The sequence below is a fragment of the Debaryomyces fabryi genome (assembly GCF_001447935.2).
Source record: "Debaryomyces fabryi strain CBS 789 chromosome Unknown contig00188, whole genome shotgun sequence".
Lineage (NCBI taxonomy): Eukaryota > Fungi > Ascomycota > Pichiomycetes > Serinales > Debaryomycetaceae > Debaryomyces > Debaryomyces fabryi.
The window spans coordinates 1-17,452 of NW_015385614.1; the positions used below are offsets into that span (position 1 = coordinate 1).

Sequence of the window (17,452 nt, forward strand, 5' to 3'; positions counted from 1 at the left end):
TTTTAAAAATCAATTTGCAAAGGCTTCATGAGAGGAAGAATATAATCAGATACATCTAAATCATTCCATTTGTTCTCAGGCAAAGTGAAGCCATACTCACATAATAAAAATTCATTAGAATGAGGCCCATAACTCAAGAATAATTGTTCGTCGGTATTATATGAGCATGTTGTATAAACTTGAAATCCAGTTCCATCAATTTTTAGCCCACATTGATCGTCACAAGAATGGTTTAGAAAATCTACGTATGGGGCCATAGTAAAATTATCTGCAGCACTTTTGCTCTGTGGAATTTCCATGTATAAGCAACGAGAGTTAATACACATCCAAGACCATAAATATAGATCAATTGGTACAAGGCTATTAACTGCATCGGTAAAATCATTTGGCTTTTCATCATCAGATATTTCTTGCAATTTAGTTGCAAGTAGATTTTTTACGACATTGTAATCAGTTTGAAATCTATCATATATCTTATCCATATGTTTTTTAGTCGAATTAGGCAACAATTTCAATAATAGTTCATGATGATCCACTTCTAAAACTTTCCAAACCAACGGGGCTAGGTCAAAGTCACTTGTCTCTGGAAGCATATCTATAAAAGGTTTCCAAAAAGACGAGGTCCCTCTTTGCTTCTCAAAACAAATGTAAAGTGATAACAACTGGAAGGAAGATAAACCAAGCATCTCCTCCATCGTTAGCTTAGAGTATATTTTCGTGTATTGAGTTTCAGGAACCTCTCCATAAGGAACATAAATGCTTGTGTAGTATGTCTCTTGTAATTTTATGGATTCATTATGTCTACTGATATGCCTAACAACCGTATTGAAGTTCAAAAGAAATGAGTGCGGTATTCTAAGAAGCATCTCCGTTTTCTTGATTGAACTAGCTGCTCGAATACCCCTACCAAAGTTTTTCATATCTTTAACAACAATTTTAGGCGAAATGAAGGAATGAGTTGAAGGCAGAATCTTTTCATCCTGGGTATTCTTAATCCACTTGAGTAGCTCATCTATCCTTTGATCTATATTTGCCATTATATCTGTCCTCTACTTCTAGTTTTATTTTGTTAGATTAGATAGTATTGAACTTCTGATTCATATTGAAGGTAATCACACGACCGATGTGATGATGTTTGTATGTTTTGATTTCATTCCAACAATGTTATAATACTTCCTAGAAGCAGAAATATCGTCTCAGTTTGTTCATTAGAGTACTCTGTAGAGTAGCATATACCTAAGGTATCACTTATGATTATTGGAGTCCATTAAGACGCGTGTCGAGGACTGTCTATTATACTCATATCGACTGGTAACTGCCATATTTTGAAAACGTAATCATTTAATAATTAACCGATTCGCTGATCTTAGCTCAGCGTGAATAATTCATCCACGCTGTAGTACTATTGTTGAATCCTTCTGTCAATTAGACTATCTCTTGCACTATATCTTGTCAGTTTAATAGTGACACAAAACCGATGCACTTAGATCTCTAAAACACGCTTAGATCTATTGATCTAACTTAACAGGACAATTGAATAAACATGGAAATATGAAGATACTTTGTGTGGCGGAAAAACCGTCAATATCAAAGGCCGTCTCACAAGTATTGAGTGGTGGTAATATAAGAACTCGAAATTCGAAGAATAAATACATTAAAAATTATGATTTCAAATTTGATTTTCCTGGTTATGGGTTATGTGATGTGACAATGACCGCCGTTATGGGCCATATTACAAACATGGACTTTCCAAATACTTTCAGTTGGGGGAAATGTAACCCCGGAAGGCTTTTTGATGCCCCACTAATAGACGTTATATCCAATAAAGACGTGTACAATAATATAAGTAATGAAGCGAGATCAGCGTCTAAATTAATGATATGGACAGATTGCGATAGAGAGGGAGAGTTTATAGGGCATGAAATATTTTTGGCTGCATATCAAGGAAATAATTCTATTAAAGTTGAAGATATATGGCGAAGTCAATTTTCACATTTAGAAAGATCGCATGTAATACATGCGGCGAAGAACCCAGTTAGACTCGATATGAATTCAGTTTATGCCGTGAGTTGTAGGATGGAGATTGACCTACGGGTAGGGGCTAGTTTTACGAGGTTTCTTACTGAATTATTCAGACGTTCACAAGTGATAAAAATGGAAAAGGGTAGTTTCATATCGTATGGAACATGCCAATTCCCAACTTTGGGTTTTATTGTTGATAGATATAATAGAGTCAAAAGTTTCATACCCGAAGACTTTTGGTATATAAGTGTGGTCATAAATAAAGGAAACCAAACGGTCCCATTTTCTTGGACTAAACATCACTTATTTGATCGGTTCTACGTCACACTATTATACCAAAATTGTCTAGAGAACCCCGAAGGTAAAATATCAAGTCTTATCAAGAAACCCACAAAGAATTGGAGACCATTGCCGTTAACAACCGTGGCGTTACAGAAAGACTGTTCTAGCTTATTTAAAATGAGTGCGAAGCGGGCATTGGATGCTGCAGAAAAACTATACAACAAGGGTTTCCTTTCGTATCCAAGAACTGAAACTGATAGGTTTCCGGCAACAATGGACTTAAAAATTATAATAGATAAACAAAAACAAGATAGAAGATGGGGTTCTTATGCATCGACGTTGTTAGACGAAAAGTTCAAGACACCGCGAGCAGGTAATAACGACGATAAAGCGCATCCACCAATTCACCCGGTAAATTATGTAAATATTGACTCGTTAGATAAGCCAGACGAGAAAAAGGTCTATGAATACGTGGTTAGGAGGTATTTGGCGTGTTGTTCAGATGACGCAAAGGGTGAGCAAACCACCGCAACATTACAATGGGGTAATGAAACATTCACGGCTAGTGGACTAACCGTCATTGAAAGAAATTATTTGGACATTTACCCATATCGTTCGTGGGAATCTACGAGACAATTACCTCCGTTCACAGATGGGGAAGTAATTAGAATTTCAAAGAGCGAAATGAAAGAGGGCAGAACTGCTGCCCCCCAACATATGACCGAACCAGAATTAATTGCTTTAATGGATGCTAATGGTATAGGCACTGATGCGACCATTGCAGAACACATTGATAAAGTCCTTACCAGAGGGTACATAGTCAAGATACGACAATCGACCACAGAATATATCATCCCATCAGAGCTCGGCATGGGACTTATTGAAGGGTTTAGCAAAATGGAATTTGAAAACATATCACTCTCTAAGCCATTCTTAAGAAAAAAGCTAGAGAATTCGCTTCAAGAAATTGTCGATGGTAGGCGTTCCAAACAAAATGTTTTACAAGAAATTGTTCAACTATACAAACAAGCATATGGCCTTAGTGTTCAAAATGGGAACACCCTTGTCCAAGCATGCCAGCAGATTATCAATGCTAATAGCCAAAGTGATCAAAATAGGTAGCTTCCATGATAGTTCTGACATTTTTTGCATCAATACATTTTAATGAACTACTCACGTGAAATAATCTTTTTCATTAAAATATCAAATAGACTAAAATATATAGAACACTACAAGGAAGTAGCATAATACTACAGAACCATGGCCAACAATAAACTTCCTTGCAAGTACTATGCAAATGGTAACTGTAAGTTTGGTAATAATTGTAAATTTGCTCATGTGAATAATAATAATAATAATAATAATAATAATAATAATAACAATTCGGGCCAAAACGGTGGTTCTGTTCTACAGAAGTTTATATCTCCTAATACACTTTATGACAAGACATCACAGATTAAACAGGACTTAAATGACTATAAACTGTTTCAGAGTAATCCCGTATTGTCAAGTTATGGGCTAGGATATCCTGCTGTCAATAATTTAATACTGGGAAGGGATCTTTCATACGAAGAAAATAGGCTACAGTATCTAGAAGCAGTTGCATCAAATTCAGTTCCAGAATACGAGAAAAACATAGATTCCAGACGCAAGGATATGACCTATTGTATAGATCATCTAAGAGGTCAAGAGCAACATGCTGCTAGATACCAACAAAAGAGTGCAGAACCTAATGTTGGAACTCCAAAACCATTTATCCCTCGAACTTTGGAGGAAAATATAGCACAATATTCAAATCAAGGTAGCAACGCATTTGGTTCTGCTAATGGTCAGAACAATTCCTTCGGAGCTAAACCTTTTGGGAGTACGAGTACTTCGGGTGCATTTGGTGCTCAATCGAATCCATTTGATCCAAAGCCCAATGCTGGTTCTGGGTTTGGAAATTCTGGATTTGGAGGTTCGGGGTTTGGCAATTCTAACACAAATACTCTGTCAGCATTTGGTGGTGGTGCGTTTGGAAAGCCTGCTTCAACGACTCCTTCGGCATTTGGAGCTTCGTCAACAGGTTCTGCATTTGGGGCTGCTCCGTCAACAGGTTCAGCGTTTGGTTCAACTGGATTTGGAAGCGCTCAACCCGCAGCATCCTCTGAATCTGCGTTTGGTTCAACAGGATTCGGTAATTCAAAACCAGCTGCAACAACTTCTGCATTTGGAGCTCCTTCGACTGGATCAGCATTTGGTTCCACTGGATTTGGAAATCCTCAGGCCACGACATCCTCGGGATCCGCATTTGGCTCATCAGGATTTGGTAAACCTTCAACTGGCTCTGCATTTGGCTCATCAGGATTCGGTAATGCACCAAGTGGATCTGCGTTTGGTTCATCTGCGTTCGGCAACGCATCTACATCTGGCGCATCAGGCACAACTGGCTTTGGACAGTCAGGGTTTGGTCTGTCTACAAATAACACGTCTAGTCTGCCATTTGGTAATTTGAATAACGACAATAAGGTTTCTCCTTTTGGTGCTACTAATAACAATAATTCATCTGGTGCATTTGGAGCTAGTGGTTTTGGTACTGGAGCTGCATCGAATCCGTTTGGATCTGCAGCAGAAAAAGGTGCGTCTCCATTTGGAACTACTAGCAATCAAAGTACAACACTGGCATTTGGTACTTCTAATAATAGTAATCTGGTGTTTGGACAATCAAGTTCTAATGGCAATGCTTTTGGATCCTCGAATAACCCACCACAACAGTTTGGATCCGGGAATAATGGCTCAGGTTTTACAAATAATGCTGCACCATTCGGGCAATCTGGTTTTGATTCGTTGTCTGTACAGCCACCGCAAGCGTCGAATGACACCAGTCTTGACGAATATGACCCTAAGGTCCTTGAGGCTTTTTCAGCTACCAAATTTGAGTTAGGTAGAATTCCTGAAGTTCCACCACCTACAGCCTTATGTCAATAAGATATTAAGCAAACTTTATAGATTTTAATATCGTATGTAATGCATTCTGTATAATATAATATTTGATCGATGATTGATAAAGACATGTTTTCTATTTAGTGCGATTATTTAAGAATTAACGTATCTGGAGTAAGAATATATCTTCTCTTTAGATCTATTCATGTCGGTTAACAAGACTGATTGCAATGATTTGTGTGGAATGTACAAACCCTGATATTGATCGTTTGTATTTCAAATATAAGAGTGAATATATAAAATTAACCATTTGTTCAAAATGTGGAAGAGTTGCCGATAAATATATTGAATATGATAATGTTATATTGTTTCTTGACATATTACTATTAAAACCCCAGGCATATAGACACTTAACTTACAATATAACAGAGTCTGAATTACTTAAAGATGAAGCAACTCATAAAGATTTTAAAGGACATCACAAGAGCCATTCTTTTGTTTCAGAGATCAAGAGCTCGTTTTTAAGATATAGAGCACTTATAAGGTTCTTAACAATGATGATTCTATTCGAAGTCTATTTAACCTGTGCCTACGAGGAGAGAAAGGATAATCATTCGATTATAATGTCATTTATTTTGGAGCAGAAAGTATATTATGAATATCTATTTTTCATCTTAAAGCTGATCTTAGAAGAAACGATACTAAATATTTCAATTCAATACTTTTATCACAAGTTCTTCAATTGGGGGTCCATTAAGGGAAAGAATATCAATCAAGAGTTTCAAAGTGGGTATCGTGTATATGTATTGTTGGCATCCGTTTTAATTTCAAGTTCAATCAAATTATTTCCAATCCTCATGTTAATATGGCCATATGACAGAACAACGATTTCTACAACGATTATTAATATAATTGGATTTCTTAATACTATCGAAGCATTGAAATTAGTTACTAATATGAACTATGTATCAATTAGTATCATCTTAGGCATATCAACAGCTATAAAAAATTTACTATCTCGCGGCATCCTTGGCATACTAGTAAGCTACATGTCAAATAATACCTTATCACAAATACAAACAAGTGAATACAACGACGCAATTGACCTGTTACATAATTCTATAGAGTTTTTACGAAGCTTGAAAGATAGTTTAATTCATTAATTTAAATCTATATAAATTTTTAATCCCATTCCTCAAAATCTTTAGCCTTTCTCACTGTCATTCCATCATTATTTACTAACAATATTTCAGTCCCATCAATCGCAATTAAGGGGCCATCTAAATTGTCAATTAGATGAGGATATTCGTATGTCTTGTTTAATTCTCGTCTTTCATCTAAAGTTTTAAAATTTGAATCCATAGTTTGTGAAGATGCGCTTGTTGATTCTCCGTTATCTTCATCTTGATAAGATACTTCATCATTATCAATTGATCTTAACGCAATAAATATAGACAACGGAATGTAATTCTGTTGGAAGTTCCACAAGCATGCTAAAGTCAATATTGGTAATGGAGCTAAAAATGATGCACATATGTATGCTTTTTGTAATGCCAAGGTTCCCGCCATGGTTAATTGGAAAATTAGTAAACCCAATATTATTCTTCTAAACACTAAAGGCCAAACTTTTCCTGTGGAATGTGGAGGATGAACACATGCGTAAAGTAATTGGTACTTGAAAACAAAATAGCCAATTATGAAATAAACCAAACCCGCCGTTAAGATTTTGGTAGACATGACTGAATATACAATCGTAATGATTAAAATCAATATTGGTTGGGGCAATTGTAATCCAAAATTGAATACAGGCGGTTTGTATAAGTTTAAGTAGTCTCTCGGGGTTTTACACCAAAATAATGCTCCGATAGAAAACTTGAATAGATTTCCCAAAGATAATAATTTGTAAGGAAATATACCCAACCCCTGCAAAATTATTAAATCAACGTAAAACAAGGAAAGCTTTCTTAATGATTGAGCTAATTGATATGCAATCTTTGTGGTATCACTTAATGAAGCGGTACCTGCCATTGTGAAAACCAAGAATAAATTAACAAAAATATAGAAAAAATTCTTTGAAACGGCAGATAACTCTTCATCACTATGAGATGTGTAGCCTTGTATGGATGATATCCAAATATAGAAGTATGGCATGATTATATTGAGGATTGTAAAGAGATAAGTTGGTAATAAAGTTGTAACCAATGTTTCAGCTAATTTATTATTTTCCAAAAACTTACCTAATGATGGCCATACCTTTGAAATTGATTTGAGGCTAAGGAATTGTGCAAGGTATCTAACTGGAATGACTAAAATAAGACTGAAGATCCCAATAAATAAGGTGACAAAGAATATTCTAAAATTACGTTCTTTTCTAGTTAAACACAAGTGATCCCATATAATATCATGTGGTGCTGGTGCCAAATTAGTAATCAAATGATTAATCTTAGGATCCAATACAGCCTGCGCAACCATTTGTGCTTGACTAACTGATTTCATTGTAATAAATGCTGTCGATGTTGCTGGGTAGTCCCTTTGTCTCGCTCTGGTAATTTCCTTATCTATGACTTCCAATTGTTGGGTGCAATAGTTAATGGCATCCAGACGAGGCCCAAACAATCCAAATAACCCATTTCTTATTTTAGGGCGACTGTGCAATTCATCATCTAAAAGAGGTAATTGACCTATAGATTCATCCATATTTTCTTGATCGATGCGATCTGTTATTTGTTCTATTATGCTTGAACGTCTCGATTCGGTTGCTCCAACTGGTTCTTCGACTACTCTTTCAGAAGACTGTTCTGAAAAAGTAGGTTCCTCTTCTCTATCATGATAGGTAGCAGTAGAATTCATATTAAACAGGTCCCCTAGATTTGGATGTAAGTTGCTGCATAAAATATCATTCTTATTTTTAATTCCATTAGCTTCAAAATATGCAACCCAATAAACTTCAGCCTTTCTTAAGATTTTCTTTCTCAACTGGAATAGCTTATTCAATTCATTCCATTCCTTCACAATGACAATAGAATCTACTTCCCCTATGTTTAAGCTCTCAACATGCCTTTTCAAATCTTCTTCATCTCGTAACATGGGAGGAATTCCCGAAAGCTTGATTGTTCTATCGGTGATAGACTTTTGTTTACCTAAATACTTCTGTCTCATCTCAATAATTTTTACTGTTTGCTGAAACAAGAAGTAACTCACGATGAAAGTGAAAACGTATGTGAATACTGTGTACGACCACAAGAAGAGCTCGTATCTTTGTTTTTTCTTTTTGAATATCTTGAAATTATCATCTAATTCATCATCAGGATCGTCCTGATCCAATTTACCCGTAAACTTATATCGTATAGGTGAGATAACAGTAACGGCAAAAATTGCACACACCGCCAATAGCTTGATGCACATTTTAAAAAATCCAAGAAATACAACAGCATCTAATCCAGCATGATCCAACACTTGTTGCTCGTTAATCCTGAGCAAAATAGGAATCCACCCAAATAGCGATCTTGAAGGCAACTTTGGCAAATTTTGCCTTGACGAACTATGTACGTAGTTACTATTCAAGTGGTTGAAATTAGCGACATATATCTTTGGATATCTGAGCCGTAATATCGAAAATAACAAGAACGCCGAGAACCCCAAGACCAATGAAACAATTATTTGTACACTAGCAACCCTGGTAGGCGGTCTCTGAGTATCAATAGGACCTGAGTAGTTTAATTGCCGAATATCATCAAAGCTTACCTGTGGGAACATCTAAATACACTTCAGTACCTTTCAATACTATTATTATGCTATGCAATATACAACTTAAGTTCTGATCAAGATAAACGCCATAATCAATACCGGCTGAACTGCTTGCAAAGATAAGTAAAAGCACGTGGTATATACACGACGATCTTTGGGTTCCATGATTAACAACTCTATCTAGTTTTCAACTCCATTTCCATGTATTACTGTACAAATTAGAGGATTAGAGTCTACAATGAAAGTGATAATTCAGGATGTCATATAATTCAATGGTTTCTAAATTGGGGTGATTACGATGCTTTGATTTGGCAGAATGTAAGTTACAAGCATATTCAACAGCTCAGAGAAAAGCAGTAAGCCACGATTTTGATTTCAATTGTTGATATAAACATATATATTTCTGAATCCAAGGACTAAAGTTTTAGTATAGCATGGGCACAAAATAAGTTATCTTATCTCTGTTGATGGTGAAAAAACCATATTGGGTGTAACACGCACTATGTCTATCAAAATATATATATTTCTATGTAATGTAAACAGACCTTATGGATCGATAGATATGGACACGACGTATTTATATACCAAACGGTTCATAGACCAAGAGGTAAGACGGTTGAGCCAGCCATTAGTGGTAACATCGAAGCTTGAAAGCATATTAACAGAAGAGTCGGAAGAAGATGATCCAGAAGGTAGACAAGTAGGAGAGAAACAATTGCAACAGATAATAAGCAAAGTAAACGTACTAATCAAGCGGCATAACCGAAATGTATTTTCGAGGCAGGTTGTGAATCAGATGATTCAACAGGTTATAAAATGTGAGCAGAACAAGTTGATGGTGGTGAACGACAAGTTGATGCGTATCGAGATGATTTTGAAGCCAATTCTCTTGCCCGAAGTAAGTCAGACGGGAAATGTCAAGACGCTAATGGGGGAGTTTGGTGAATTGGTAAGGGAATTGCCCGAATCTAAGTATCTTTTTGAGCAAGATGATGAATACAGTGCAGACGAGAAAGAGGAAACCCCAGACAATACACCATCCGACGAAGAGAGGATATTAGTCCAGGATGAAGAAGAGAGAGTTGAGGATGACGAATTGACAAAATCACAATATAACCATCGACTCAGACAACAAACAGAACAAGAACAATCTAAAAAACACAATACACAATTGTTGCAGAAGTACGATGGCATACGACACCATTTAATTGAACTACACCGAGGCCTAGAGTACAAATATGCCAAGCTAGAGTATTTGAACCAGCTTAAAAAGAAACTACTTAACGTGCTTCTGGTTCCAGAAGAGCATGCAAAAAGAGGTGCATTTCACAACAATAACGAAGCAGCCACTAATGACGATGAGCCCTTTGATAGTGACGACGACGCCAACGACACCTTACATCACCAACGTAGCCTGGACTATACGACTAGCACGAGCCTTTCGAACGAAATCAACAAGTTTCGAGTGCTTGTGGAAAAAATCTCGTATCGACTTCATTCGAAGCAAGAGTTGCAAGCAACTCTCGATTCCATCAACTCGCAATAGAGTCCTATACATACCCAATATATGCAAGTACAGTCAATTGGCTAGCAGCCAATCCCAACCAGCTTCTACAAATGTATATTGCTCTATCAATCAAATTCCCCCATCTACGCTTACATCTGTCTAATATATGCAATTTATTACTTGACTAAATTAATCCTAGTATATAATACAATATATTCACCCATCAACTTAATCGAATAAACCCATACCCATGTCATCGTCGGATTCTTCCTTTTCTTCTTCCTTTTCTTCTTCAGCAGCAGCTGCACCGGCATCACCAGAAGCAGCAGCGGCACCACCACCAGCAGCACCAGCACCACCAGTTGGAACGGAAGCCAACTTGGTTTGACCTTCAGCAATTAAGTCAGCGACTTGCTTACCTTCTAAGTCCTTCAATAAAGCACTGATTCTAGCTTCGTCAGCTTCAGCACCAACGGTTTCTAATAAACTACTGATGTCAGAAGCGGATGGAGAAGTGTTACCACCTTCGATTAATAATAAGTAAGCAGCTAAGTATTTCATTGTTGATTTAGAATAATCACTTTAAGCTATAATATGGCAGACTATCCTTTGATATGTAAAGAAATCCTGAACCAATCCACCATCAACTGTAATTTTTCACATTATGTCCCAATCGTGAAGAATTTTCACAGACAGTACTCCTGCAGATAGTCCCCTCTTTCAGAAGCCCTCGATGACAGTATATGACGCTTGTAAGTCTACTCCCAGTCTCGGTAATCCTAGTCCCGAGTCTAGCGCCATTCACCCAGTAAATCCGTCGCCTCTTGGCGTAAATATCAGCATGTTTGCGCGACCCTCAACCCAGTGTTAAGAAAAGCAGTCACAACATCCTTACCGTATTAGTCCTGAGAAAAAATGCCACAAAGACCATCGGATCCACCAGAAAAAAAATTCCATAAGATCCTGCACATTATCCAATTGAGTGCTCGTTCGTGGAATTGTATTGCAATTTTTTTTCATACCCTAATTAAAAAGAGAGGTGTTTTATTGAAAATAGATTCACATAGTTATACATATCAAACAACATGGCTGAAACTAGTATGTAATGAAAGAGAAAGTATCGATTTATGAACTGGCGCAGTGGAAGAACATGAATAGAGGTACAGCCGAAGATATAGTGGAAGCAACTCCGGAGGACACGAAGTATGGACCAGAAAACGACCTAGGTGAAAAATTGACCACCACGAGTGAAAAATAAGAAAGTAGGAGTGAATGCAGATAGATCATAGGTGTGGGTGTAAGACCAACAGAAAGCGAAATGACAAGAGTTTGTGGTTGGAGTAAGAAGCAATTAGGGCCACGCACGGGACATAAATGATACAAGGAACGTAGTAGAGGATATATTACTAACAAAATGTAGCTGATAAAAGAAAGAGAGTCTTCAAGACCTTCTCTTACAAGGGTGTCGACTTAAAGGACTTGTTGGAAATGCCAACTGAAGAATTCACCAAGTTATGTGGTGCTAGAGTCAGAAGAAGATTCTCCAGAGGTTTAGGATCCAAGCCAATGGGTTTAATCACCAAATTGAGAGCTGCCAAGTTAGCTTGTGAACCAAATGAAAAGCCAGCTATTGTCAAGACTCACTTAAGAAACATGATTGTTGTTCCAGAAATGATCGGTTCCGTTGTTGGTGTCTACAACGGTAAGGTTTTCAACACCGTTGAAATCAAGCCAGAAATGGTTGGTCACTACTTAGGTGAATTCTCTATCACTTACGCTCCAGTTAGACACGGTAGAGCTGGTAATGCTTCCACCAGATTCATTCCATTAAAATAAGTTGGTTAATATTTGTTATTAGTGTTCTATAATTAAAATCATTTCTATTACTTGTACTTCTTATGTAATGGTTTAATCTATATTTACGGTTAAATACACATTGTAAATTATTAAATCTGACTCGATTCGTCTCTGGTTTGTATGTATCTATTTGTACTGGTTAGTCATCATCAGAGTCTGATGTCATCTCGGACAGAAAAATTGCATGGGAACCTACCTATGTATTATAATTTTGTTTGCATATATACCCTATAAGCATGTCTGATAATCATGTAAATCCTTGGAAAGAGATATCCTTTGGTTCCATAGCTGGAATGTGTGGTAAAATCATTGAGTTTCCGTTCGATACTATCAAAGTGAGATTGCAATCATCATCACAGTTTTCACATTTATCTGCGATTGGCACCATCAAATATACCTACCAACACGAAGGTTTCAGAAAAGGTTTTTACCAAGGATTAAATGCCCCTTTGCTCGGTGCTTGCTTGGAGAGTGCGGTGTTGTTTTACTCTTATAACCTATCAACAGCTACATTCATTGACCTTTATAAAGCAAATTTAGGTATAAACTATACCCAAGAGACGGTACCGTTATGGAGCAAATGTTTTAGTGGAGGGATAGCTGGGTTTGTGGCATCGTTTGTATTGACCCCCATAGAATTAGTTAAATGTAAGTTGCAAGTTACCAACTTAACATCCACGAAATCGTTATCATCTCCTAATTTATATTCCGCCATTATTAAGCAAGTGATCAAGCATGATGGGTTTTCTGGTTTATGGCATGGTCTATCAAGTACATTGGTTAGAGAAGTTGGTGGAACCGCAGTTTGGTTTGGTACCTACGAATACACTAATGGACTCTTCCGTAGAGTAAGCCGAAATAATGAATTAAGCGATATTAATTTATTGATCAGCGGTGCATTAGCAGGTGTTGTATTCAACTTATCGGCTTTTCCAGCTGATACAATTAAATCAAATATCCAGACTTTTGATATTTTACATAAAGATCACGCAGGTTCCAGCTTTATGAAAATGGGTAGACTACTTCTTAGCAGGCCAGGAGGTATTAAGAATCTCTACAAAGGCTTGAACATAACGTTATTAAAGGCAATTCCAGCAAATGCATTAATTTTTTACGTATATGAAGTTTTGAAACGGAACTTCTAAAGTATCATATATTTATTTATTTTATAGATTTAGAACACTTCACTCGCATCTTTAAGATTATCAACATTTAATAGATCACAACCTAATTTCCATAAAGTTTTCAAATGAGAGTTCCGAAGATAATTTGGCCATGTTACTCCACCCCATATTCTCGTCTTTAAGTTATATTTATGAGCTGTTTGAAAGTATTTTTCTAAATCCTTTTCGTCATTAACATTCAAATCTCTAGTCTTTGCACTTGCATAGCTCTCTTCTCCTAGCAATTCTTGCATAGATCCACTTGCTATAATGGATAATTTTGAGTATCTTTCAAGATCTTCACTTGGTGTTTCACTTGTAAACAACTTTAATGGTGCATCAATAAATACATAGCGTATGCTTTCCTTTTCTATCTCTTCTACTGGTGAATTTCCTGTTATTGTTATTATTAAAGGACCGGGAATGAATTTATTCTTCACAGAATCAAAGTGTGCAAGAAAACCCTGATCTATGAATGGCTGTAATAATGGTTTTAGTGCCTGATAGGTTTTCAGGGGATCAGTTTTGAAGTCTAACCAGAAGTATAAGGGTGTTTCTGGAGAATTGTAAAACACTCCATGCTTTGAATCAAAGTCTTCAGTCACTGGATTTTTATTTTCATAGATGAATTGTGGGTTGGAATATTGAAGGAAGCGATATAATGGATCAAGGTATAATTTGGATAATGTTAAACTTGGATCTAAGTATACCTGATTATGCCCTACATATATTTCATTATTTTCAAACGTACTTGTGGTTAGTCTAGTATTCTCTCTGCCACTCCTCGTAGTTTCAGTAACTGTTCTCTCGACCTCATATGTCTCTGGAAAGTACCAGATATCACCTTCTATGCTCTGGCACCCATAACTTAATGCATCAAATAAGGGTTGTTTCCTCCAGTAGTCATTGTGTGAATGTAGCGGTTTTATCTCGGTATCTCTGGTTAAATTTTCGATTGTATGTGAAAACGATGAAAGTCCGTGGCCTGGTTGATCGCCAATTCCATTACTCAGGCTAAAGGGTCTAAAAACGCTTATCATTATCTAATATCTATGGTATTGTTTCTTATTTCTTTATAAATCGAACTCTAATACTAAACTACAACCGCGTGGGCAGCAATCTGAAATAGGTCGGCGAAAAATCGCCGAACTTCAAATATTGCAATAAATAAATATTTTTTAATTAGTTGGAAATTGCACCCAAAGTTTCCTCTATGTAGAGATTAATTTGATCAAACTTTTCCATCGTTTCACTGATTAGCTCTGTTTTATAATTGTTTGCCTGCAATTTAAACTTGATGAAATTAATTAAAGCGGATAACTTTTTCAACATTATATTGTCATTAAATTCATCAATAAATTGATGGTTAGTAGGAAGCTCCAATTCACGTTCGCCACTAGTATTTAATAATTTAATCTTTAATTTTGAGTCATCTTTCTTGAATTTAATAAATTTTGTTAATACTATTAAGCTGACAAGCATAGAAAGCAAAGAACATGCTGAATAAAGAGCAAAATCTGGATATTTGTACCACGAATCATTCAAGTCGGTAACCAATTCAGAGTTATCCCACCAGGAGCAATTATCAGTCCTATCCATTGCAGTAACTCCTATAATAACCAAATATTTGGTTTCCTCATCTGGTACAACACCACTGCCAATTTCAATCAATTTTATTATATCTGAGATTGAAGTAATAAGATTGGTTAAGCAGTTCCACTGAAATGTCGACAATTCTTCAATCAACTTAGATAAGCCATCAAAATTAAACATGCTTCTTACTGAAAATTCATCTGCCAACGGAATAAATTTATTGACCTCAGATTGGGTTTTAGACATTCCAGAAAAAATTAGATCACTAATGAAAAAGGAACTATGTAAGCAATCGTTAGTCTTAGTTATAAAGCTCGCCAATAGATATGACGAGTTAATAATTAATACTGTATTGTTTTGATTTATTGTCAAAACTTTATCATTGACATAATTATTCAAGTCATTATTGAGCTCTGATTCTTCTGTCAATTCGCCTAGGCTTATCTTTTTAATTGTAGTATCCAATTTCTTAGTTGCTAAAATTACAGCATGTGAGTCAGCTAGTTCATCTTTTGACAAATCAGTGGTATCTAATACCTCGCAATTCTTTCTTTTACCTTTCATTTCTAAGTTTTCTTTGTCACTTAATGGTAATGCTAAATTAGACATGTATTTATATACTTCATCGTTTAATTTGACATTTTCTTCTTCCTTGGATAATTGGTACCTTGGGAAGCCTTGCTTGAATTTAACAAGAACCACATGGTTAATCCAATAATTCCATATTATCCGAATTAGTCTTTCTTTCTCATACATTTGTCTCGAATTAAGATTTTCTTTTGGTTCATTGACAATATCTATGAATTTGTTGACTTTTATAAGGTCCCATATCTTGGAGTTCAAGTCATTTAGTCTACTTAGGTCAGATTTCACTAAGGAATTTTGGGATATTAAGCTGTAAGATAACAACATCCCAAAATCATTCAAATTATCCCAATACTTGAAGACTCTTTCTACCCAGTATGTTTCACATTCAAACCTATCATCTAATAGACAGACAGTTGAAATTATCGCATGTAAAATTGAGCTATCTGAATTTAAAGATATCCTTTTGATCAATTCCTGTTTGTTCGATAGCAATTGGTGTTTGGAATGATTATATTTATAATAATAATCGAGCAATTTGTTCAAAGAAGACCAATTCGGCAATTCATATTTCATTAATTCATAATTTGAAAATGGTTCTTCATAGCCTTCTTGATCTCCATGTACACCTCTTGCATGAGGCGAATTTAGACCCTCACACATCTCATAAGTGCTTCTTGAAGATTCTGATAATCTGCTATCATTCTTCGCATCACTAGAATGATATGACTGTGAGTATCCAGAAACCAGTGATCCTCCTAGACGAGGAATTATAAATGGAGGATTGCGGTCCTCATTATCTTTAGCTAGATGTTGATGAGTTGGTACATAAGTAGAAATTGATCCTGATCGTGATGATGGATTTGAATCAAACTTCGAATTGCTAGAGGACCCGGTAGCTATCAGCGATCCAGGAGTGATAGGGGATCCTGTTTTCATTTTATGGTCACCATCTCTACGGTATGACGGAGATCGTGGACGATGTGGACCCATCATATGAGGAGGTGTCGAGTAATCATTCCAGTTTCCTCTATGACGTGGTGGAGGAGGATGTCCCATCATATGAGGTGGCATTGAATTATCATGCCAATGGTGTTTCTTATGATGAGGATGTCCATGTGGATGTCTGTGTGGGTGTTTATGTGGATGTCTATGTGGGTGATGATGTGGATGTAAATCTTCCATCATATGAGCCAGACTTGATGAGTGATCTCCCCAATAGCTCTTGTTATGGTGAGGATAATGCAGCGGCCCTGGTGGTGGTCCTGGTGGGGGTCCTAAGTGATGGAAAAAGGGAGGAGGTCCAAACGGTGGTGGTCCAGGTGGGTATCCCATCATGTGAGCCCCTGGTGGTGGTGGATAGAAATGAGGAGGTGGTGGTGGATAATGCCAATCATAACCATAATGCCGGCCATGACCTTCTCCATCGTGTTCTCTTCCTGACTTGTTTGGTCGAGCTCCTGGCTCGCCAAGTGGCATCGAGTAAAATGACGACGGCGAAGCAGGACCATATCTCGATTTACTATCTGAAAGTGGTGGAGAATCACGCTCTGAGTAGCTCTTCCTCGAATATGAACTCCCTGTGGTATCTGCCGTGGTATTTTCCTGGTTTGTCTCAGTCTTTATGCTTTTAACTTTTGAAGTAAATCGTCCAATTCCATAGTTGGTAAACTCATTTGTACGTTAGTTTAGTTAGTTATTTAAGTATCTCAATTATAATAAATATTTACTTAGTCTCTATACAAATACAAAGGATTGGGAGGTCCTAAGACCT

General features: G+C 36.6%; 10 protein-coding genes across 10 annotated transcripts; 5 read left to right on the forward strand and 5 right to left on the reverse strand.

The window, feature by feature from the left end:
• Window positions 1-53: 53 nt before the first annotated feature.
• On the reverse strand, window positions 54-1,037 carry AC631_05275 (SET domain-containing protein; the record flags this gene model as incomplete). Its single annotated transcript, XM_015614104.1, has 1 exon — window positions 54-1,037. A coding segment is annotated over one exon (984 nt), but the record flags the coding sequence as incomplete, so codon positions are not given.
• Window positions 1,038-1,551: 514 nt separating this feature from the next.
• AC631_05276 (DNA topoisomerase 3) lies at window positions 1,552-3,426 on the forward strand (the record flags this gene model as incomplete). The annotated part of the gene is made up of 1 exon (XM_015614105.1): window positions 1,552-3,426. One exon carries the CDS (start codon window positions 1,552-1,554, stop codon window positions 3,424-3,426), a length of 1,875 nt encoding a protein of 624 aa, XP_015465060.1.
• Window positions 3,427-3,564: 138 nt separating this feature from the next.
• On the forward strand, window positions 3,565-5,271 carry AC631_05277 (FG-nucleoporin; the record flags this gene model as incomplete). Its single annotated transcript, XM_015614106.1, has 1 exon — window positions 3,565-5,271. One exon carries the CDS (start codon window positions 3,565-3,567, stop codon window positions 5,269-5,271), a length of 1,707 nt encoding a protein of 568 aa, XP_015465061.1.
• A 1,137-nt stretch (window positions 5,272-6,408) lies between these two features.
• Window positions 6,409-8,982, reverse strand: AC631_05278 (uncharacterized protein; the record flags this gene model as incomplete). The annotated part of the gene is made up of 1 exon (XM_015614107.1): window positions 6,409-8,982. One exon carries the CDS (start codon window positions 8,980-8,982, stop codon window positions 6,409-6,411), a length of 2,574 nt encoding a protein of 857 aa, XP_015465062.1.
• Window positions 8,983-9,535: 553 nt separating this feature from the next.
• AC631_05279 (uncharacterized protein) lies at window positions 9,536-10,519 on the forward strand (the record flags this gene model as incomplete). Its single annotated transcript, XM_015614108.1, has 1 exon — window positions 9,536-10,519. One exon carries the CDS (start codon window positions 9,536-9,538, stop codon window positions 10,517-10,519), a length of 984 nt encoding a protein of 327 aa, XP_015465063.1.
• A 189-nt stretch (window positions 10,520-10,708) lies between these two features.
• Window positions 10,709-11,041, reverse strand: RPP2B (ribosomal protein P2; the record flags this gene model as incomplete). The annotated part of the gene is made up of 1 exon (XM_015614109.1): window positions 10,709-11,041. One exon carries the CDS (start codon window positions 11,039-11,041, stop codon window positions 10,709-10,711), a length of 333 nt encoding a protein of 110 aa, XP_015465064.1.
• Window positions 11,042-11,565: 524 nt separating this feature from the next.
• On the forward strand, window positions 11,566-12,316 carry RPS15 (40S ribosomal protein uS19; the record flags this gene model as incomplete). The annotated part of the gene is made up of 2 exons (XM_015614110.1): window positions 11,566-11,578; window positions 11,901-12,316. The coding sequence occupies 2 exons, from the start codon at window positions 11,566-11,568 to the stop codon at window positions 12,314-12,316; spliced, it is 429 nt and encodes a 142-aa protein (XP_015465065.1).
• Window positions 12,317-12,573: 257 nt separating this feature from the next.
• ARG11 (Arg11p) lies at window positions 12,574-13,482 on the forward strand (the record flags this gene model as incomplete). Its single annotated transcript, XM_015614111.1, has 1 exon — window positions 12,574-13,482. The coding sequence occupies one exon, from the start codon at window positions 12,574-12,576 to the stop codon at window positions 13,480-13,482; it is 909 nt and encodes a 302-aa protein (XP_015465066.1).
• A 29-nt stretch (window positions 13,483-13,511) lies between these two features.
• AC631_05283 (uncharacterized protein) lies at window positions 13,512-14,540 on the reverse strand (the record flags this gene model as incomplete). The annotated part of the gene is made up of 1 exon (XM_015614112.1): window positions 13,512-14,540. The coding sequence occupies one exon, from the start codon at window positions 14,538-14,540 to the stop codon at window positions 13,512-13,514; it is 1,029 nt and encodes a 342-aa protein (XP_015465067.1).
• A 142-nt stretch (window positions 14,541-14,682) lies between these two features.
• ZCF31 (Zcf31p) lies at window positions 14,683-17,157 on the reverse strand (the record flags this gene model as incomplete). Its single annotated transcript, XM_015614113.1, has 1 exon — window positions 14,683-17,157. The coding sequence occupies one exon, from the start codon at window positions 17,155-17,157 to the stop codon at window positions 14,683-14,685; it is 2,475 nt and encodes an 824-aa protein (XP_015465068.1).
• Between the last annotated feature and the right edge of the window lie 295 nt (window positions 17,158-17,452).